Source organism: Taudactylus pleione, unplaced genomic scaffold, assembly GCF_031769625.1.
Source record: "Taudactylus pleione unplaced genomic scaffold, aTauple2 ptg000270l, whole genome shotgun sequence".
Lineage (NCBI taxonomy): Eukaryota > Metazoa > Chordata > Amphibia > Anura > Myobatrachidae > Taudactylus > Taudactylus pleione.
The window spans coordinates 9,781,137-9,804,360 of NW_028284672.1; the positions used below are offsets into that span (position 1 = coordinate 9,781,137).

The following is a 23,224-nucleotide window of genomic DNA, read 5'->3' on the forward strand; positions in this document are numbered from 1 at the left end:
GAGCGGAGGAGGCTTCAACGCCAGTATGAAGTGGTAAAGGTGCGAGATAGCTCCTTTGTCATTAGGTCTATGTATGCATAATCTTTCTATAGGTGTGGGATTAGGAGGGGAGCGGGTGGAGGGATTCGAGCTAGCGAAGTGGCGGATTTGTAAATATTGATAGTGAAGTTTGTTGGGAATTTTATGTTTGTCTTGAATGTCCGAAAATGATCTAGGTGAGGAAACTTCAACTATATGGTGAAGCCTAGTAATGCCTGCTGAAATCCAGGGGGAAGCCACTGTCTGGGATAGACCAGGGGGGAATGCAGGGTTGTTCCAGATGAGGGTTAGAGGGGAAGGGTGTGGAGAAAGATCCAGTTTTTTATTAAGGGAGTCCCAGTTATTAAGTGTCAGTGCTATAGTGGGGAATAAAAGAGCGGATCTAGGTCTGTGTTTACGGGGCGTCCAGGGTAGATAAGAGACTGAGTGTACACCCACCAAGTCGCTCTCCAGGTCAACCCATCTCTTAACATGGCGAAGTGAGTGCCAGGCGGCCAACTGACTTAATCGGGTTGCATTATAGTAGCGGTGCAGTGAGGGTAACCCTAAGCCTCCGTCCCAGGGACGCTTAGTGAGTATGTCTCGACGGATTCTGGGTTTTCGGTAGTTCCAGATGAATTTACAAAGTGCGGTTTGAAGTGTGTTGAGGGTGTGAGAGGGGATAGGAATAGGGAGAGTTTGGAATAGGTATAATAGTTTGGGAAGAGTGTTCATTTTCACGGCGTTGATACGACCTACCCAGGAGAGAAAATGTGTTTGCCATTGTTGTAGGTCTCTCTGGATTGAGCTAATGAGGGGGGGGTAGTTGGCTTTATATAGAGAATCATAGGATTTAGTAATGAATACTCCTAGATATTTGAGGGAATCTTTTTTCCATATGAAATTAAAATTTGATTGCAATAATGACTTCATATTGCCGGGTAGATGTATAGGAAGGGCTTCGGATTTGGTATGATTAACCTTGTAACCAGACAGGGAGCCATATATAGAGAGTTCTCGAAATAGATTGGGAAGAGAGGTGAGTGGTTTTGTTAGCGTAAAAAGTATGTCGTCTGCGAATAGAGATAGGGTATATTGAGAATGTTTAACCTTGACCCCAGTAATATCGGGATTGGCCCGTACACGAGAGGAGAGTGGTTCAATAATAAGGGCGAATATGAGTGGCAATAGAGGGCATCCCTGTCTGGTCCCATTTGTTGCATGTTATGATTTTTAAAGTACAAAGACGTTGTATGCATATGTACAAGTGTGCAATGAACACAGTACAGTGGCATAATAAGAGTAACAACTTTGAATGTAACAGACAATAGAAGGCCATAATCCTAACGAGTTACATCACAGGTGTTAGAGCCGGGGTATATTGCAATTAGTAACTGGTGGTATTCTTCTATTTTATTGGCCAACACAGTAATACATGTTTTTCAAAATCAGATTTGCTTTATTGATGAGGGTGCGCTTATCACAATTGTTTTATTTGTACCGTGTTATTAGTCGTGTAAGAGTTTAATACATTTTATATTGGTTAATAATTACATGCTTTTTTGCTCTGTCATTTGTCCTGCAAACAATTTAGATTTGCTTACCTTCCAAGTAAATATTTTATAACTTTGCGATGTGGGATAGCTATAGTTTAATTTAGTACCAACTTGGAATAATTATAATTTTTATATATGTAGTAGGTAATGGAACAATCTGAGAAGAAATAAAGATTTCATGAATTAGCTCTTTTTATGCTACAGCAGACCAAGGAATGAGCCCCTGGTGCATTTAGCTGCTACTTTAGTTGTCAGTGATGCATAGTATTGTCGGTATGTGTAGGTGCGTTTCTGGTTGTATAGCATTTTTGCTGATCACATTGCAAGTGGCCAGTAGGTGGCCGTGAATTCTTTTGGGGCAAATCAGTTGTTTTTGCCGGCGGCTGGTAGTGCCATGCGCCCAACGAAGCAATTCAATTGTTGCTCCGTTCGGGTGTAAACAGCCGCCGCCGTTGCCATGTTTTTTTCACACCCTCCTGAGGGAGTGAGCAGAAATGTGCGATAAATCCTGGTTTTGGTGGCGTCCTAACCTGGCCATTAGACGGGTTTAGCCGTTTTACGCGCCTAAATCCGGTCTAATTACCCGCGAATAGTGCCATAATTAATGGGCACTCAAAACAATTGAATTGCAACATTGGATGCCCATTAATTACCGCAACATGAAAAACAATTGAATCGCCCCCTTTGAGTCTATTTGCTTACTTACAGGGGCTGGGTTTAGTGTATTGTGCTACTTTATATGGCTGTTAATAGGAAAGGCAAATGTAATACACTATAATCACAAGGAGTCTTCACTAGCTGTGTTACATTGCGCCATAGATGATGAGATCTCCCCAACACTTTGTTTTCTCTTGGCTTATGCTCATATTTTTGCAGGGTAAGGATGTGTTTCAGCCCACCAGATGATCAGGCCCTGTATATGAAGGATTAAATACCCCTAAACACACTGCCCCATGGAGAGTAATGCGATTTCACTGTCTGATCATTATGGATGAACTGGAGCTGGTATGACAGCTGTAATTTTCCATAATTCAATAGAGGCCCTTAAATTACTTCTTCTTACACAGTCTTAGATGTAAACATACTACTGCACAAAACGGTGGCTATATATATTTATTATTGTTTATTAATAGTTTCGTATATAGCGCAGCATATTACGTTTTTCAATTGGAAACATTAATAGAACAAAACTGGGTAATAACAGACAGATAAATAGGTAGGAGGACCCTGCTCGCAAGCTTACAATCTATAGATATATACAAAACAGTCATAATAATCTAAATGTCGCAATATAATTAATCAGCATCCACAGTTCCATATATCCTTCTTTGCAAATAATACAATATTTATTTTTATTTATAAAAAAAAAGTGAGCTGCCAAGCTGCTTGGTCTCCCGAAGTGACATGAAATATTTAAGCAGTAATCCCCTTAGAACATGGCTGGCTGCAGGTGGTGAAGGCCTGGGGTGCCAGCAGACTACACACAGTTACACACTGCGCTGAGTGCTTCCGCTGTATAAAAGGTCACACAGTGTTAGATCATCTATATTCCATTCACAGATTGGCAAATGCTGCCATGGTTTGTATGCTGGTCTACGTACATGGATTTCAGTATCATTTTTGCAAAACATTGTACGGTTACTCTGGTTACAGATACACATTCCGGTGAGATGGGAACATTATAGAAATAGAACAGCTTATAAATAACACACTCTGAGCTGGCTGGTTACAGAAATGTCTGCGTCACTATTAAGTGACAACATGCAGATTCCATTTATGTGTTTGTACGTGTTTTATAGGCAGCATAAAAATGTATGTCCACGGGTGGAATCACTCAGTCAATAATAAAGCACACATTGGGCCTGATTCTGAGTGGGAGGAGCTCCTTTATGTATTTTTCTGCCTTTCCGGTCAGTTCTGTGTCTGACAGATTTTGTCCGGATCTCTCTTTGAAACGCCCATTTCATGCAGAACGGTAGTAACGCTGCGGTCACACGTAACAGATCTGTCCTATGGACATGTAGCTCTGCTTCTGTGCTATTCTAAATCATGTGTCCAGTGAAAGGCAGCCTGTTTCTGACGGATATCCAGCATGGGCAAACGGCATTCTAATTAAAGGACTACTTTTTGTACTTTTGGATGTTTAAGCTTTAATAGACCTGGAGTAGCACTCCGTTATAGGATGGGAAGAAAAAAAAAAACTGTGCTGCAATGGTGAGTAAAATATATATTAAGTGATGGTGCTTGATAGACCAATTAAATACAGGCTTCTTCTGACTATATATAAAAAAACATTTATTTCAAAAACACATGCAATATAAGATTATTAATATCAGTAGTACATTCCCAATACTGCTGCCAATAATTTATAATAAATTAGTAACAAATGCACAAACCTATGTATATACAATGGGGCATATTCAATTTGGAGCGAAAGGTCAGTTGCCGGATTTTCGCCATTATCGGAGATTTTGTCAGCGATAAAGTATCGCGCTCATCTCCGCTATTCCCCGTATTGAATTTCATTTCGGCGAAAACGGGACCCGTAGAAAAGGAAATCGGCAAAAAGTCCAGTGATTTTTGGGGAAATCAGCCTGACACCCCCCAAAAGATGCTCTGACATGGGGGTTCACTATGGGTACCCCCGGATAGCCCTACTAAAGGTATGTGAGGTCTTTAAACGGTCTCAATAGGTACTATATAGCGTCTTTGATAAAGTGGTGAAGAATAGCATTTAGCAACTTTTTTGTGGAAAAATAAGTAGTGCCATCAAATTTGGGGTACATGAAAATGGGTACTAGCATATTTTAACGTTTCTAATGTGAAGTTTGAAAAATAGTGTAAAATCCACCTGCCGCAACCACCTGCAATCAAAAAAACACCTGCCGCATAATTGGGGACCCCCCTGAGTCTATTTCACTAGTTTAGAAATTTGTCCCCCAACATTTTTTTCATCCCCAAAATTAAAGTACCTTTTTTGGGGTGTCCTGTGGTCCGTTTTTAAAATGTTTTGCCTTGGGGGACTGTCTAAGGGGTGCAGAGTAGTTTTTGGAAGTCTGCACCCCAAAACCCCAATTCTGCACTTGTTCTCGCCACCTATTCATTGGTGATACTTTAAAAAAAGTCGGAGAAATTGAATACTGGGATAAGTGAAAAATGCCAAAATTACATTATCGGCGATAAAGTTTCGCCGATAATGGCTTTTCGCTCCAAATTGAATATGGCCCAATGTGTCCTAATAGGTGTATGGCTTATGCACTCATTGTGAACACTGCTCACCAGAAGATAATCAGGCAGATCTCCATAGATATTCTCCACAGAGCAATGAATATGCTGGATCAGTAGTAATAGGATGTCACTTGAGTAGTATAAAATCACAGCAATTCCTCAGATTAGTTAGTATGATTCTCCACTGGAATATTCCCCAGTGGACAGACTCTGATGCCGGGCTGTATTCAATTAAAAGTATAGTACCTGCATATACAGCTGCTCATGTAACACTTGTAGTTAGTAAATAGTGTACAGCACTGATTGTCCCGGGCCGCCCCCCCATCAACACCCCCAAACGCTCACTTCCTGTCAATCACTCTGCGATGGGTCTGTGTAGTGTCGCTGATCACAGTGTGATTGCAGTGAGACCTTCTCATAACGCAACAATCGGCCGTCTGCGTGCGTAATCGCAGTTGCGATCGGTAATGAATCAAGCCCAGTATACAAGACTGAATGTACTGTATATTTTCTCGGAAAAGGTTAAGCAAAACACTTTTTTTCTGAAGTTACAATTGATTATACTGTACAGGTTTTTTTATGCAGCACACTACAGTATTTAGCGAATAATACAATGTGGTGACTTTCTAATCACATTGGGTGTTTTTCCTTTATTTTACATGAAGTCTGAGGACTCATTAGTGTTACAGCACTTCCTGGATTCTTCCACCAGTTTTCCCTGAGCTGTAAATGCTGGTGTGATATATATTAAATACATGAACAAAACAAGAGGGTAATATAAACATATTTTGCCACAAAACAGTAAACTTACAATAACACGCAAAGGGGTCTATTCAGCAATAGTGACGATGTTGCCCAGAATATTATCGGACAACATAATCACGATTTTTTATCAGTTATTGAAATTTGTGTTAGCTATTCCGCATTCATTTGAGCAGGGACTGCGGTTGCGGTAACACGCTGTCCCTGCGATGTCTCAGAAGGCATTGTTATCGCTTTCCGAAAACAATACCATCTGCTTCTGCGTATGCTTAGTCATACTTTGCGGTGACTGCGGACGGATAAGTCCAAATACAGACTGTCCAAATTGATTGACGTGTATACAGGCTTTATATTAGCGATCCGTAATGAATCAAGCCCACTGTGCACTATATACATATGATTTACTAAAGGATAGTGATGTGCAGCATAAAATTACTGAGCAAAATACAAAAATATAGTAAAATATAGTAATGCATTAATGTATCTGGGATCTGGGAGACAAAGAAAGGAAGGAAAGGAAAGTGTCAAATTTGACACTGTAAAATCAGGGTATGACCATATCGCACAACAGCATATATAAAATGCATTTGTTGCAGAGCATTGCCACACTTGCTATTCCTCTGAAGTCTGTCCATATGGACATTGCATCAAAACCAAACTTCCCATTCCCATTTTCTTATTGGGAAATGTGCAGTCAGCTACATTTGCAGTGACTTTGGATGTTACCCATGTTGATTCTAACCTTTGTCGTCCTACTGAGGTATGCTCACATGCTCACTAACTGGCCTCCCTCTTCAGCTTATTTACTCAGCTTTGCACTTGTGCTCAGCAGGAATGGCAGCTGGATGGGCCCTTCTCACTTTAGTTATCATTTGTCTTCTTACAGCCTGACATCACCCAGCCCCGTGCACAGCTCAAAATCCGAGTTCAATGGAACTCAGTGTGAGGAGAAGGCTGACATTACAGTCATACAATCTGAGGAGAGCATTGCTAAGAAAGGTGGGTTCTAAGCTGCAGTTATTCCTTTATCTATGTCACCACCAGGGAAGAATGTTTTTCTTGAATACATTACAATTAGCCTTGAATCACTTCCCCTCAGATTAATGTATTACAGTTGACCTGAATAGAGCTGACCTCTGTCCTCTGGATATTATTATAGAAGGTATTTCATCTACATCTTTTTTCTCCTGGTATCTTGGAGCCTGAGGGCTGCACTAAAAAGATATGTTTGAAGGGAGATGATCATTGTTGGCTGGAATATGCAGTAAATGGGTGAAAATGGAGAATGGTGTCATATTATTTATGGCTTTATGTCATGGACAATTACATGCTTCTCTGGCCACATTGGAATGTTACCCTGTAGAAACACATTTTATGATGTTTAGTTAACAGAAATAACATTTAATAACAATGATAGTCATAGTTAAGCAAACCACCCACAATGACATCCAGTCATTCAGCTTGCACTAGATTAGCACAATGGCTGCCAAATCTGGTCATGGTCATTGCAATACAGCCATGTGCTTAAGGATAATGATTGTTTTCATATGGCTTCTACACATTGTATGCTCTGTTTTTTTTTTTGTCTTGGTCACAGATGAATCCCCTGCACCACTACCTGACTGCCAGCCCACCAGCCCTGCCATGTTCCCAGATACCTCCTGGGAGGACCATCTCCTGGAGCAACAGGACCATTTAGAGAAGGAGATGGAGGAAGCCAAGAAAATGATATCTTGTTTACAGGTAGTTATCAAGTATTTTTATAGGGACAGTTAGGTTAAAATAGATCACCTTTAACGAACGCTACAGAAGGGAATGTATCGTAGTGTATAAATTACATTTGTTCTGTCATTATTAGGCATTATCAGGCACCTGCACAATACTCTAGATCAGGGGTCTTCAAACTTGACCCTCCAGCTGCTGTGGAACTACACATCCCAGCATGCACTGACACCTTTTTGATATAACAGCATGCTAAAACTATGTGCAGTACATGCTGGGATGTGTAGTTCCACAGCATCTGGAGGGCCAAGTTTGAAGACCCCTGCTCTAGATCCTTGTTTTGAGTGAACAATTGGTGTGAGAAGTGATAATAGTGCAAATTAGAATGTTCATTAATATAAAGAGAAATACAGTCAGGTGCATAAATATTGGGACATTGACAGAATTTTCATATTTTGGCCTCTATTCACCACCACAATGGCTTTGAAATAAAACAAACAAGATGTGCTTTAACTGAAGACTTTCAGATTTAATTTGAGTGTAATTACATCCAAATCAGGTGAACGGTGTAGGAATCACAACGGTTTCTATATGTGCCTCCCACTTTTTAAGGGGCCAAAAGTAATGGGACAAACTAAACAATCCTAAATCTAACGTTCACTTTTTAATACTTTGTTGCAAATCCTTTGTGGGCAATTACAGCCTGAAGTCTGGAACGCATAGACATCACCAGACGCTGGGTTTCATCCCTGGTGATGCTCTGCCAGGCCTCTACTGCAAATGTCTTCAGTTCCTGCTTGTTCTTGGGGCATTTTCACTTCAGTTTTGTCTTCATCAAGTGAAATACATGCTCAATCGGATTCAGGTTAGGGGATTGACTTGGCCATTGCATAACATTCCACTTTTTAGCCTTAAAAAACCTCTTTGGTTGCTTTTGCAGTATGCTTCGGGTCATTGTCCATCTGCACTGTGAAGCGCCGTCCAATGAGTTCTGAAGCATTCGACTTAATATGAGCATATTAATATTGCCCGAAACACTTCAGAATTCATTCTGCTGCTTTTGTCAGCAGTCACATCATCAATAAATACAAGGGAACCAATTCCATTGGCAGCCATACATGCCCACGCCATAACACTACCACCACCATGCTTCACTAATGAGGTGGTATGTTTTGGATCATGAGCAGTTCCTTTCCTTCTCCATACTCTTCTCTTCCAATCACTCTGGTACAAGTTGATCTTTGTCTCATCTGTCCATAGGATGTTGTTCCAGAACTGTAATTGCTTTTTTTAGATGTTGTTTGGCAAACTCGAATCTGGTCTTCCTTGTTTTTGTGGCTCACCAATGGTTTACATCTTCTGGTGAACCCTCTATATTCACTCTTGTGAAGTCTTCTCTTGATTGTTGACTTTGACACATATACACCTACCTCCTGGAGAGTGTTCTTGATTTGGCCAACTGTTGTGAAGGGGTTTTTCTTCACCAGGGAAATAATTCTTCTGTCATCCACCACAGTTGTTTTCCGTGGTCTTCCGGGTCTTTTGGTGTTGCTGAGCTCTCCGGTGCGTTCTTTCTTTTTAAGAATGTTCCAAACAGTTGATTTGGCCACACCTAATGTTTTTGCTATCTCTCTGATGGGTTTGTTTTTTGATTTTTCAGCCTAATGATGGCTTGCTTCACTGATAGTGACAGCTCTTTGGATCTCATATTGAGAGTCGACAGCAACTGATTCCAAATGCAAATGTCACACCTAGAATCAACTCCAGACCTTTTACCTGCTTAATTGATAATGAAATAACGAGGGAATAGCCCACACCTGTCCATGAAATAGCTTTTGAGTTGATAGTCCCATTACTTTTGGCCCCTTAAAAAGTGGGAGGCACATATAGAAACCGTTGTAATTCCTACACCGTTCACCTGATTTGGATGTAATTACCCTCAAATTAAATCTGAAAGTCTTCAGTTAAAGCACATCTTGTTTGTTTCATTTCAAAGCCATTGTGGTGGTGAATAGAGGCCAAAATATGAAAATTCTGTCAATGTCCCAATATTTATGCACCTGACGGTATGTATTAAGGTGCTGCTATTAAGGTGGTAACACTGTGTAATTACATATAATCATAACTAGCAGAATACAAGATTGTGGCTTAAAGTTATTTGGTGTGAAACTAAAATTAACAGTATGCGTTATGAGAGATTTCTAGGCATGCCATCAGGACCTAACTGCTGTTAATTCAATAGTTTTATATCTAGTGTTGCAGTGGTCTGACAGTAAGTAGGGAAAACAGGAGCTGATGCGCTGTGTGCTCTGGAGGGGATCGCTGGAGGGGGGGGGGGGAGAGGAGTTTTCACTCCCCCACTCCTGCAGATGAGATGTTAATACATCTCATCGGTAGTGCTTCCTGCTTCGCCTGGGTAAAGAGATGAGGCAGGAAGACTTATAGCTGTGCAATGTGTGCCGCTATAATACATCTCCCCCCAAAGTACCAACCAATCAGCTCCTAACGGTCATTTTTCAAACACAGCCTGTATGGTTGGTACTTTATCTCTGTCCACTTTTTCTCTCTCCAAGATTTAGTACATAGACCCCCTAAAACCAAAAAGGAGCAGCCAGCTTCCACATTACATGGAGGAAGGTCACCAGGCACAGTGATGGCTCATCACTGGGATACAGCTTATTAGGTGAATAGGAACCAGTGCCTCATGTATACTGGTAATAAAGAATCTAATACCTCTTTTCCACCAAAAACCCAGGTCCGACCTGGGTTTTTGGACATCGTTCCAACCCTGGTCAGACCCAGGTCAGACCCATTTACACTGCACCTTTGATCTGGGTTACTCCCAGGTCAGCCCTGTTCATACTGAACTCAGGTCTGCCCTGCTAAACCTGTGAGGTCATAAAAAGTGGGAGGTGAATGCTCCACAACCACCAATCCGCTCATTTTAGGCATGATCCAGGTCAGATAACCCGGGTTGCACCGTTTACACTGCACCATTACCTGGGTCCATCCTGGGTCCAACCCTGGTAGCTACCTGGGTTGGATTGCAGGGTCACTTGACCCAGGTTATTTTTCAGGGACCCTTTTACACTAAGCTGCAACCCGGGTAGACCCAGCAAAAAACAAGGTTTTTGCTCTGGTGTAAAAGGGGTATAAGTGTCACTGATTCCTAGAGACTTAACGGGCTGCATTCTCATTGGTTCAATCTAGAAAATGAATATACAGTCAGGTGCATAAATATTGGGACATTGACAGAATTTTCATATTTTGGCCTCTATTCAGCACCACAATGGCTTTGAAATGAAACAAACAAGATGTTATTTAACTGCAGACTTTCATATTTAATTTGAGGGTAATTGCATCCAAATCAGGTGAACGGTGTAGGAATTACAACGGTTTCTATATGTGCCTCCGACTTTTTAAGAGGCCAAAAGTAATGGGACTATCAACTCAAAAGCTATTTCATGGAAAGGTGTGGGCTATCCCCTCATTATTTCATTATCAATTAAGCAGGTAAAAGGTCTGGAGTTGATTCTAGGTGTGACATTTGCATTTGGAATCAGTTGCTGTCGACTCTCAATATGAGATCCAAGAGCTGTCACTATCAGTAAAGCAAGCCATCATTAGTCTGAAAAATCAAAACAGACCCATCAGAGAGATAGCAAAAACATTAGGTGTGGCCAAATCAACTGTTTGGAACATTCTTAAAAAGAAAGAACGCACCGGAGAGCTCAGCAACACCAAAAGACCCGGAAGACCACGGAAAACAACTGTGGTGGATGACAGAAGAATTATTTCCCTGGTGAAGAAAAACCCCTTCACAACAGTTGGCCAAATCAAGAACACTCTCCAGGAGGTAGGTGTATATGTGTTAAAGTCAACAATCAAGAGAAGACTTCACAAGAGTGAATATAGAGGGTTCACCAGAAGATGTAAACCATTGGTGAGCCTCAAAAATAGGAAGACCAGATTAGAGTTTGCCAAACAACATCTAAAAAAGCCATTACCGTTCTGTAACAACATCCTATGGACAGATGAGACAAAGATCAACTTGTACCAGAGTGATGGGAAGAGAAGAGTATGGAGAAGGAAAGGAACTGCTCATGATCCAAAACATACCACCTCATCAGTGAAGCATGGTGGTGGTAGTGTCATGGTGTGGGCATGTATGGCTACCAATGGAACTGGTTCCCTTGTATTTATTGATGATGTGACTGCTGACAAAAGCAGCAGAATGAATTCTGAAGTGTTTCGGGCAATATTATATGCTCATATTCAGTCAAATGCTTCAGAACTCATTGGACGGTGCTTCACAGTGCAGATGGACAATGACCCGAAGCATACTGCAAAAGCAACCAAAGAGGTTTTTTTAAGGCTAAAAAGTGGAATGGTATGCAATGGCCAAGTCAATCCCCTGACCTGAATCCGATTGAGCATGCATTTCACTTGATGAAGACAAAACTGAAGGGAAAATGCCCCAAGAACAAGCAGGAACTGAAGACATTTGCAGTAGAGGCCTGGCAGAGCATCACCAGGGATGAAACCCAGCATCTGGTGATGTCTATGCGTTCCAGACTTCAGGCTGTAATTGCCTGCAAAGGATTTGCAACAAACTATTAAAAACTGAAAGTTAGATTTAGGATTGTTTAGTTTGTCCCATTACTTTAGGCCCCTTAAAAAGTGGGAGGCACATATATAAACCATTGTAATTCCTACACCGTTCACCTGATTTGGATGTAATTACCCTCAAATTAAATCTGAAAGTCTTCAGTTAAAGCACATCTTGTTTGTTTCATTTCAAAGCCATTGTGGTGGTGAATAGAGGCCAAAATATGAAAATTCTGTCAGTGTCCCAATATTTATGCACTTGACTGTATGTATTAAGGTGCTGCTATTAAGGTGGTAACACTGTGTAATTACATATAATCATAACTAGCAGAATACAAGATTGTGGCTTCAAGTTATTTGGTGTGAAACTAAAATTAACAGTATGCGTTATGAGATTTCTAGGCATGCCATCAGGACCTAACTGCTGTTAATTCAATAGTTTTATATCTAGTGTTGCAGTGGTCTGACAGTAAGTAGGGAAAACAGGAGCACAACATTTATTACACTGTGGAAATAGGTCATGTTGGCTGCTATTTATGTCTTCCAGTCACTTGGTCAAGGAAGGAAACTCACGCAAATACATGGAGAAAGATACAAACTCCACACAAATAGTGCCTAGGTTGGCCCTGTAGCTACTGATATTTATGTAACTAGCTGGAATACACGAGGTTGCCCGGGTTGATGACTGGACCCTGAAGCACACCTGCAGCCATCATTTGTTTACATTGTCCTCGTCTATAACCTTAATAACTGTGCACATTTGGAGTAAATAACAGTGCAGGCAGCGCATTCTCAAACATCAGGTGCAGAGTGACTTACAGAACAGGAATCAATATAGCTTATAAAAAATCACTTGAGTTTCAGAAATCACTGCAGAGCCGAGGGGGTTATTCCGCTGCAGACGGATATGCTATCACATCTGCTAACATGTTAGCAGCTGCGATAGCTGTAATATGGTGATGCAGCAGGAGGCGTCATACCTACTGCATGCATTACTGATCCGAGCTGCGTCCAAGGACGCAGCATCGGATCATCTGTAATCAATTCAGCCATCTGAGTGAACCTTGGAGTCACGCAAGCCAGCCGCAGATGAGTAAAAGAAACCAGGAAATCTCTTGTCAGCCGACGGAGATCATGACCTCCTCCTCTATCAGAGCCAAAAGCACTCCCACTGACATCACTTGTGATGTCAGTGGGGCCGGCCCCAGACGGGAACGCCTCCGTCTGGCCAGCCACGTCCCCAGCACGCCCACCAAAGGGGGCGTGCTGTCACTCACCATCGACAGCACGCCCCCTTTGTAGCTTGCCCGTCGCTATGGGTTGCCCGTCGCTATTCGGGTCTCGCGCATGCGCACGACGGAGCCAGGTCATTTCAAGTGACTGGTTTAATTACCTTGCAGATTTCCATCTGTGATCACAAAGCTGCACCAAGGCATTGTACAGAGCCACTAGCCAAAATACACAATGGGAGTACATATATTATCTGCCAAATGAGCATAATTATATGAAGTCAAATGCCCTGCATGGCCGCATATTCTGCAAATGACCCTCAATAAAAACAAATAAGAGAACAAGAAAATGAACAGAGCAGGTTAAACGAACGTTGTTCCTTTGCCTGAGACATGCACCATTGCTATTTACAAAAACAGAACTTTTAAATCTTAATGGAGTTCTTCATCTATCCTGTAACAAGATCCAAAGCTTCATTGCTTCCCTTGGTTACAGTATTGTGTTTCCCATTCAGGCATTACTGTTGAATGGATCCCTTCCCGAGGATGAACAAGAGAGCTTATTCTCCCTGCGGGAAGACGGGGCGTGCCCGGAGGAACAGTTGGTGAGGGCATACTTTCCTTACCAGTCTGACTGTGGTGCACTCTGTGCTGGACTTTACTGATTGTATCTTTTACTTTCAGGTCATCATCAAAAGTCGCCTTGACCAAAGCATGAGTGAAAACCAGTCTTTAAAGGTAAGATGTTACTGAGGACATTCATGTTTGACAGCTGTTGGAAGTGGTAAAGGATAAAATGTACTCTATTTAGATTTCATTTTCTGTTGCAAATATTAGTGGTTGTCTGCTAAAAATGTTTTTGCGCAGTCCAACAACTTGTCATTTTTCAAAAAGAGTCAAGGGGATACAGATTATCACCAAATAGGCTGTAAATGGAAACTATGGACCTCATTTAGAGGGCCTGATTCAGAGCCGGACGCTATTAGCGCTCGCTCGTTCAGAAAAAGTGGCCGGCTATTTAAATTGAGTGCTCGCTCTTTGTGGTCTATTGACGCCTCTATGTCTGAGCGAGCGAACGAAACATGCGCTCGCTATTTTGTAAAGACGCCCCCTGGCCGCTCGCATCCTACGTCATCTTCGCTATTTATTAGATTAATCGAGTACATCGAAAGACGTCTGAACTGCTCGCAGTGCTTGTGGTAGGTTTTTCCTACCGCAATCATGTGAACAGTTCAGGCTAAGAAACAACCAAGTGACGTGGTCGATGACGCTGCTTTGTTAATTATGCACACCCTTAAAACGCCCGTTTTGACCGTTTGGCACGCCTGCGTTCGGATCTCCACTCCCCGTTTTCAAGCACCTTCCCCTGTTACCACCCACAAACGCCTCATTCTGTCACTCAAATTAGCAGGCACTCGCTATTTTGCGAGCGCTCGATTTCCGACCGCAATGACTGATTGGCGCATGCTCATTACGGCCCATGCGCAGTTGTGCGAACATCGCTCGGAGCGAACGAGCGGCCGCTTACAAGCGGCTTTGAATCAAGCCCAGAGTCTCTCTCTAGCGCTGTGCGCTCGCAAGTGGCCCAATGGTTTGCCTACGCGCATGCGCACGCTTCGTTCTGCGCGTGCGCGAACTACACTGTGCGATCGCAGGCCGCTCGCTCGCCCAGCAAAGACAGCCCAGTGAAATGAGTGACAGGAGAGGCCGTTTGTGGGTGGTAACAGGGGCAGGACACTAATAACGGGGCAGCGGAGGTGTGAACGCAGGCGTGCCTGAGTGTTTCAACGCCGTTTTAGAGGCATGCATAATTAACACGCAGCGTCATAGTACATGTCACATGCCTGTTTTCTACACAGAAGTCCTCGCAGTGCTTGTGGTAGGGTAAGGCAACCACAAGCGCTGCGATCGCTTCCGATCGTCCTCGATGTACCAGTGTTTTAATACACTTCCTGGAGATGACGTGCGCTGGTGGGCGGCTTTGGCTGTGCGATTAGGCGTACTCTGGCCGCTCGCTAAGACATGGTGGGCGTACTTATACCTTGGTGAGCGATCGCTTCCTGTGGCGTCACTTTGACAAATTTGCATACGCTGGGGGTGAGCGATCGCATCTAGCGAGAGACTCTGATTGAGATCCTGTGTGTTTTACCATAGCTCTCTGAATTCTATCATTGCAGAAGGAACTTCAGAACTGTAAGCAGGAAAATCGAAACCTACAAGCAATCAAGGTGAGGAGGACACTGGGCACTGGGGGGCTTGTTTATGGAAGGATATGTCAGGATGATTCAGGCTTGGCTGGAAATCACTGCAGCTCTATTGTACTCAGGAGCTGGTCAGGGTATTACGATGTTGGACTAATCTCACAGCTTTTGTGTCCCGGCTAATACTTTAATGGAATTTACGAAAGTACCACATCTGCTTACTACGGTATATATAAGTAACTAACAGGAAAGGCACAATGCTGTGCTTGTCAGATGTATGTAAGTTATCATTATATATGCTGGTGCTGCTCTCTACCACCTCTACAAATTATTACAGAAAAATATATGTATTCTGCTTACTCATTGCTTGAAATATATATAAACTGAGGTACTGCACTTACTTTGTCCATACTGATCTAGCTAATAACAAGTGACGCGTACATTTTATAGCGCTTTAAAAAGAAGTTAATGATAATAATAAGAATAATTTACCATTGTTGCACTGTAATATAAATATAGAATTTGACGGCAGATAAGAACCACTTGGCCCATCTAGTCTGCCCCTTGTCATTTATCCTTTTGGCAGCCTCAACCCTATTTGCTCCCTAGGTCTCTCTTCAGGATGTCCTTATGCCTATCCCAAGCGTGTTTAAATTGTTCTACCGTCTTAGCTTCAACCACCTCTGATGGGAGGCTATTCCACTTATCCACTACCCTTTCTGTGATGTCATTTTTCCTCAAATTTCCTCTGAGCCTCCCTCCCTCCAGTCTCAGTGCATGTCCTCGTGTTCTTCTACATCTCTTCCTTTGAAGAATGTCTCCCTCCTGTCCCTTGTTAAAACCCTTCATGTATTTGAAAGTTTCTATCATGTCCCCCGTTTCACTTCTCTGTTCCAAACTATACATATTAAGATCTTTTAGTCTTTCCGGCTAAGTTCTGTGATGTAGGCCATGCACCATTGCAGTTGCCCTTCTTTGTACCATCTCTAATGTATTTATATCCTTCCAGAGATATGGCCTCCAGAATCCTATGCTTTACTGAGCAAAGTAATAAGCTTACGTGATGCAGTATATACATGTAGGAGAGAACATGGTTATGGTATTGTTGTGGACACTTGCTTTGTGTCATTAAAACCGATACGTTGTGAAGTTAATTTAAAACTGGCCCATCGTTAATGACATTAATACTGTGCTGTAGTCTTATGCTGCCCATCCACTACATGACATAGAAACGACCGCACGATTACAACATTGTAATCGTGCTGTCATTTCTATGTCTGTGATAAGACTACACTGAACGTTCAGTCGTTCAGTGCACGCACATCCATCATCCCCGTACATGCTGGACCTGACGTGACCAGCATGTACTGGCGATGATAGATGGCAAAAACGACCAGCGGGTGCATGCATCGCTGGTCGTTTTTGACATTAAACTGGCCGATTTGCGGGCAATTACCAAGCGATTGAGCGATAACGACGGTCGTTATCGCTCAATCGCTAGGTTTAATCGCCTAGTGGATGGGCAGCATTAGAGTGCCAGTCATAACTCTAGTAGTCACCCTGAGGCCTGTGAAAATCACCTAACAAGCACAGTTTTTAGTGTTCTTCCCATATGCTTCTTACACCCTCTGTGCAAACACAGGCTTTGTAAAGGGCACTTTCCCAGTGCTTGACTTTGAAGAAAAAAATAAAACTTGTGGAAACAACAAGTCACAAAGTGTTGCTTATTCTCATACACTGTAAGATGAAGAAGCAACACTGCTAACAACACTAACAGTATAATTATAGGTTTGTTTAAAACATTTTCTGGGAACTTCAAGTGATTAACCATTTATTCAGTAATTTAAATAGCAGTGAAACCCAATTTTATTCTGTGCTCAAGGACCTCAATGAGCTGTGCTAAGGGGGTTGTTATGTATATGAAATAAGCCTGAGCCGCTCGATAGTGCTTTACAGGACTCTTCCAATGCTACATGCGTGAATGATAAGAGGAGTCTGTCCACTTACCCCCAGGGCCGAAGGCACAGAAGGTCTCTCCCCCTGAGAACCCTGTCCTCTTGCTGCTGGACAGCACTCTTGCTGGAATATCACTCCTCATCTGACCTAAATGCCCCAGGGCTGGTGTGAGGCTCTGCTGCCCCTGGGTGCTGCCATCTTGACGCCCTTCCTCACCTCTGAGCTGCACTTGAGTCACATTATCCGTACACCACATTGTGCTTACACTTGTGCCATCTTGCTGCCCATCATTACTGGTGATCAATATGACAGCCATTAATAATGATGTTAGGGGATGCGGTCAGTATCCCGGCACATGGGATGCCAGCGCTTAGAATTCCGGCGCCGGAATCCCAACACCTGTCAGAATCCCGGCTACGACATCCCGAAGATAAGTAGCGGAGTTGGAGGGAGGGTTAGGGTTCGGCACTAAGGGGGGAGGGTTAGGCACTAGGGGAGGGTTAGGCACTAAGGGGGGAGGGTTAGGCACTAAGGGGGGAGGGTTAGGCACTAGGGGAGGGTTAGGCACTAAGGGAGGAGGGTTAGGTTTAGGGTGCGGGGAGGGGGAGGTTGGATTTAGGCACTAGGGGGGAGGTTAGGTTCAGGCATCGGGGAGGGAGGGTTAGGGTAGGGAGAGGAGGAGGGTTAGGATACCGATCGACAGGTGTCGGTATCCTAACCCTGACGGGATGCGGGGTTTGGGATTTTGACCGCCGTGATCTCGAGTGCCGGCATGCCATATCCATCCCGATGTTAGTAAGCAGCTGTAAGCCTGTACATATATAGGGTGAAATGGAAAATGTCCCATCTCTGATAAAAGCCTTTTTTAAGTCTGTAAAAAGAGGAGTTGACGGTAGATTAGTGATTGTGAGACGTCCCCTGTGCTGTGTAGGAGAAGAACCACAAACGATCACTTCTCCACCCCCCTGCGTATCAGTGTGAGATTGTTCTGCTGATGCGCTGCTAAACCCTTACCCTCCCCCTAACCCCTGTACTTACCGTCGGGATGCCAGCGCCGGGACTCTGACAGGTGTCAGGATTCTGGCGCCAGCATTATAAGCCCCGGAATCACGACGGTCTGTATTTTGACCGCATCCCGTTTGGTTCTCCTAACTTCTTGCTGCTATATATACATCGTATTTGCCACTAATGTAAATCATTGGGATGGATGTAATGAGCACTGGTTACAGTAATGTCTTCTACATTACAACAATCTCTTTATAAACCAGACCCTTCCACTTCAGCTTTACAAGATTGTTGTGCCCCTGTCAGTAATCTAGTTACAGCTGCATTCTGCCTCATAGGGGTATATTTACTAAAGTGAGAGTTTTAAGCATAGCAACCAATCAGATTCTAGCTATTGTCTTCTAGAAGGTGCTAGTTAAATGTTAAGTAATCTTAATTGGTTGGTAGGGACAACATCTCCACTTCTAAAAACTCTCACTTTAGTAAATTTACCCCGTAGTGTTTTCCACTTCCCCTCCGCCTCAGCCATTTGCTCTGATCTCTGTAGCGATGTCAAGCTCAGTTATCTCCGACCATTTTTGATTCTGCAACCACTATCGATCTGTCTCCCTTTCCAGCCACTGTACAGCCATGGCCAAAAGTTTTGCGAATGACACCATTGTTGGTTTTCACAAAGTTTGCTGCTTCAGTGATTTTAGACCTTTTTGTCAGATGTTACTATGGTATACTGAAGTAAAATTACAAGTATTTCATAAGTGTCAAAGGCTTTTATTGACAATTACATTAAGTTTATGCAAAGAGTCAATATATGCAGTGTTGGCCCTTCTTTTTCAAGACCTCTGCAATTCGCCCTGGCGTGCTGTCACTCAACTTCTGGGCCACATACTGACTGATGGCCGCCCATTCTTGCCTAATCAATGCTTGGAATTTGTCAGAACTTGTGGGTTTTTGGTTGTCCATCCGCCTCTTGAGGATTGATCACAAGTTCTCAATGGGAATAAGGTCTGGGGAGTTTCCTGGCCATGGACCCAAAATTTTGATGTTTAGTTCCCCGAGCCACTTAGTTATCACTTTTGCCTTATGGCAAGGTGCCTCATCATGCTGGAAAAGGCAATGCTCATCACCAAACTGTTCTTGGATGTGTGGGAGAAGTTGCTATTGGAGGATGTTTTGGTGCCATTCCTTATTCATGGCTGTGTTCTTAGGCAAAATTGTGAGTGAGCCCACTCCCTTGGCTGAGAAGCAACCCCACACATGGTCTCAGGATGCTTTACTGTTGGCTGTACTCCGATCCTGAGGCCAGACTGGCAGAGGACGAGCTGTGGTGTAGGAATATACATAGCTCAACTTCAACCATGCAATTATTCATCGTATGCACTGCCTGTACAGGGTCTTAGTCATATTTCAGTGTTTAGGCTGATCAAAGATTTATCATATTTACTATAATATTATAACTATAACAGTATAGTGATTTTAGCATAGGCTTTAGCGTGAAGCAAAAGATAATTACAAATGTCCACCATTTTGCCTATGTACTGTATGTTACAGGATGCTTTGCAGCAGAGGATGGCTCATCATGAAAACTCTGTACTTCAATTAAAACAAGAGTTACTGCGAGCCAACATGGACAAGGATGAAGTGCACAACCAGAATGTAAGTTATGAGGTACTGATACACCTGCCTGGGTAGTGATGTAGCCTAGTGTTAACAAGGGAAATCGTGGTGCCCAGTACAAATGAAAAGGCAGGACCCCCCACCTCCTTCATTCCCCCTCCTCCTCTGCCCAAAGGCCCAGAAGGTGACGCAGGAAACCCGCAGTGAGCTGCTAAGTGGATTATATGCATTTGTACAAAGAAAACACAACACATTGTACGTGGTTTTAATCTTTTTTTTTTTTTTGTTAAATAAACTTGCATGAAGTACTTTCACTATTGTGCTCCCCTGATTATACCATTCACACATTCAACCTGCTCAGATATTGCAGCTGCACTACACTGACAAACAACCTTTCTAAAAGGAAAAGCATTTATGGTATATTGGGGTAGATGTATTATAGCGGCACTTAACGTGCTGCTATAACGCTTCCCGCTTCGCCTCTTTACCGAGGCTAAGCAGGAAGCACTACCGATGAGATGTATGAACATCGCATCAGCCTAGTGCTGATGACGTGTTTCTCAGTCCCGACCGGCTTCACTGAGCATGCCTGGAGCCGGCAGCTGCCACAGCAGGGATAGCGCTGTCCCTGCTGTGGGGATAGGGCAGTGCCAGGCTGTAGCTGTCAGTAGCGACAGCTACAGCGGGCCGAACGGTCAGGCGATCTGACCGTTCATACATGGTCCAGGCTATCGGCGCTGCTATCTTATAGCATAGCGCCCCTGTCATTTACCGCTCAACCCCCGATCATACATCGGGGACAAGCGGTATCAGCGCACATAACGTGCGCCGATACCGCTGCTGAGCTTCATACATCTACCCCATGGTGCTTGACAGACTGTGTACATATGTAAATAAATATATATATATATAGTAGCGGTATTGAATGGCGGCACTCAGAATCTTAGAAGAAAAAGATATCAATACTTTTTCTACTAAGACGCTGAGTGCTGCCATTCAGTACCGGTGTACTTTGGAGGATATCTCCTAGGAGGGCACCAGTGCAAGAAATAATTTATATCCCCACACTGGTATTTCGCTTGTACCCCCTGATGGCAGCCCTGCCCGTAACTAGTAGAACGCCCGGGGCTCCTGCCGGTCTGCAAATATTTACCCTCACCAGTGTCTGATCAATGTATTTGGCTGGAGACCTTTAACGCAGAATGGGTATGAGGTATCAGTACATGTTAGCTGGACAATCCATGTAAAGAGTCTACCATCTCTGGAATGGCGTTAGTAACAGGAAAGAGGAACCCCAGACTTTCTTTTATTTGGGGAACATGGGCTGAAAAAATATTGACCTGGGTTCATTTTTTACAACCTATTGTTTATTGTTAAAAGGTGGATTTACAGAGAAAACTGGAAGAAAGGAGCCAGTTACTTGGTGACTATAAAGTAAGTATATTAACATTATAATATATATATAAAATGTTTTCCCAATTTAATGACCTATTTGATCACTTTTTTTTATTTGCGCTGAATTACGTGGCTAAAGTGAAATAATGTACATAACATATTTTAGCATAAATGTAAATTAGCCTAACCATACTGGAATCATGTATGTGACATAGCTAATCTGCTCTTCCGCAGAAAGAAATCTCTCAGAAGGACTGGCTCATACAGCAGCTGCAAGGGAAACTGGACGAGGCTCACCGAAAACTCTCTGAAACCACCTATCAAAAGGTATCTTACTGGTCTCAGGTGTGATAACGCCATCATTCATTATAGTCTTCACTTATGGGTCACAGCACGTTCATCATACATAGCTGGTTATGTTCTATACATGGTCACTCTGCCATATTTACAATATGAAATCTATAGTGATCATATAATATCTGCCATAAGAGAAACATCATTACTTTCTTCATCCTGCAGATTAAAAAATGTATAAAGAAAAGCAGCACTAGGTAGATATAAACAGATATTTCCTTTTTGGCTTGTATGCAGGAACATCACCAATAAGGAGGACTGATACAGAATATATCACACTAATGATATAAACTCTATATGGCATGAATTAAATAATTTGAGGCAGGAAGACCATGCATTATAATTAGGGGTATATTTAATAAAGTGCGGGTTTTCAGAAGTGGAGATGTTGCCCATAGCAACCATTCAGATTCTTCTTCATTTGTCTAGCACCTTGTGGAAGATAATAGATGGAAGCTGATTGGTTGCTATGGGCAACATCTCCACTTCTAAAAACCCGCACTCTAGTAAATGTACCCCTCAGAGTCTAGCATTCAAGCGTTAGGGACTTGTTCACACATTGGTGGCTCTTCAACAGTTCTAAAGCTTTTTGTATTTTGTTTATTTTTTCAATGCTGGCAGTAGCACTTTGGATGCCTTTTTGTTAACAGTCAAATTGTAAAGTAATTACATGACAAATATGACAAAACGAATGAAAACGTGTATAAAAACCCTTTCAAAAGATTTGAAAAAGGTTTTAAAAGTGCAGCGTTGCCGCTATAGAAATGTTTTTGCCGGTCCCTTCTGTCACACGGATTGTGCTTGGTGTGCTCTAGCCCTAGGAGGTACCAGGGGTAGTAAACATTTTCCCTACAAAGCAGGTGGAAACTTTATACCTTTCATCCTTCATAGTGAAGAGAGGAATGTTACTGCTGCTTCTTCGTCTTGTACTGAGATGAGATCACTAAGGAGAAGTAAAATGTCTATTCATACAAAAAACACATATGCTAAGTAACATTTTCTAATCAGCATTTGTATATATGTATACGGAATGGGTATGTAATGCCGGCTGTCGGGATGCCTCCTGTCACAATACTGACAACGGCATCCCGATGGTTGGTATCCCGACAGGGGCCAGGTAAGTATACTTACCCTCCCCGCTTCTCCCCTTAACCCTTCCTTTTTGTAGCCTAATTCTTCCCATCCCGCACCCTAACCCTCCCCGTTAGTGCCTAAACCTAAGTCTCCCCCCTTTGTGCCTAAACCTAAGTCTCCCCCCTTTGTGCCTAAACCTAAGTCTCCCCCCTTTGTGCCTAAACCTAAGTCTCCCCCCTTTGTGCCTAAACCTAAGTCTCCCCCCTTTGTGCCTAAACCTAAGTCTCCCCCCTTTGTGCCTAAACCTAAGTCTCCCCCCTTTGTGCCTAAACCTAAGTCTCCCCCCTTTGTGCCTAAACCTAAGTCTCCCCCCTTTGTGCCTAAACCTAAGTCTCCCCCCTTTGTGCCTAAACCTAAGTCTCCCCCCTTTGTGCCTAAACCTAAGTCTCCCCCCTTCGTGCCTAACACTACCGCTCTCCCCTTAGTGTCTGACCCTAACCCC

The 23,224-nt window shown here is 42.9% G+C and overlaps 1 protein-coding gene across 3 annotated transcripts in view; it reads left to right on the forward strand.

The window, feature by feature from the left end:
- Positions 1–23,224, forward strand: part of DIXDC1 (DIX domain containing 1) — an 89,116-nt gene that overhangs the window by 43,362 nt on the left and 22,530 nt on the right. For all 3 annotated transcript variants that reach the window (XM_088481376.1, XM_088481378.1, XM_088481377.1), the window contains exons 2-9: positions 6,451–6,563; positions 7,162–7,307; positions 13,639–13,728; positions 13,808–13,861; positions 15,301–15,351; positions 19,834–19,938; positions 21,280–21,333; positions 21,529–21,621. In XM_088481376.1, the coding sequence (XP_088337502.1) occupies positions 6,451–6,563; positions 7,162–7,307; positions 13,639–13,728; positions 13,808–13,861; positions 15,301–15,351; positions 19,834–19,938; positions 21,280–21,333; positions 21,529–21,621 (706 nt within the window). The remainder of the gene's footprint in view (positions 1–6,450; positions 6,564–7,161; positions 7,308–13,638; positions 13,729–13,807; positions 13,862–15,300; positions 15,352–19,833; positions 19,939–21,279; positions 21,334–21,528; positions 21,622–23,224) is intronic.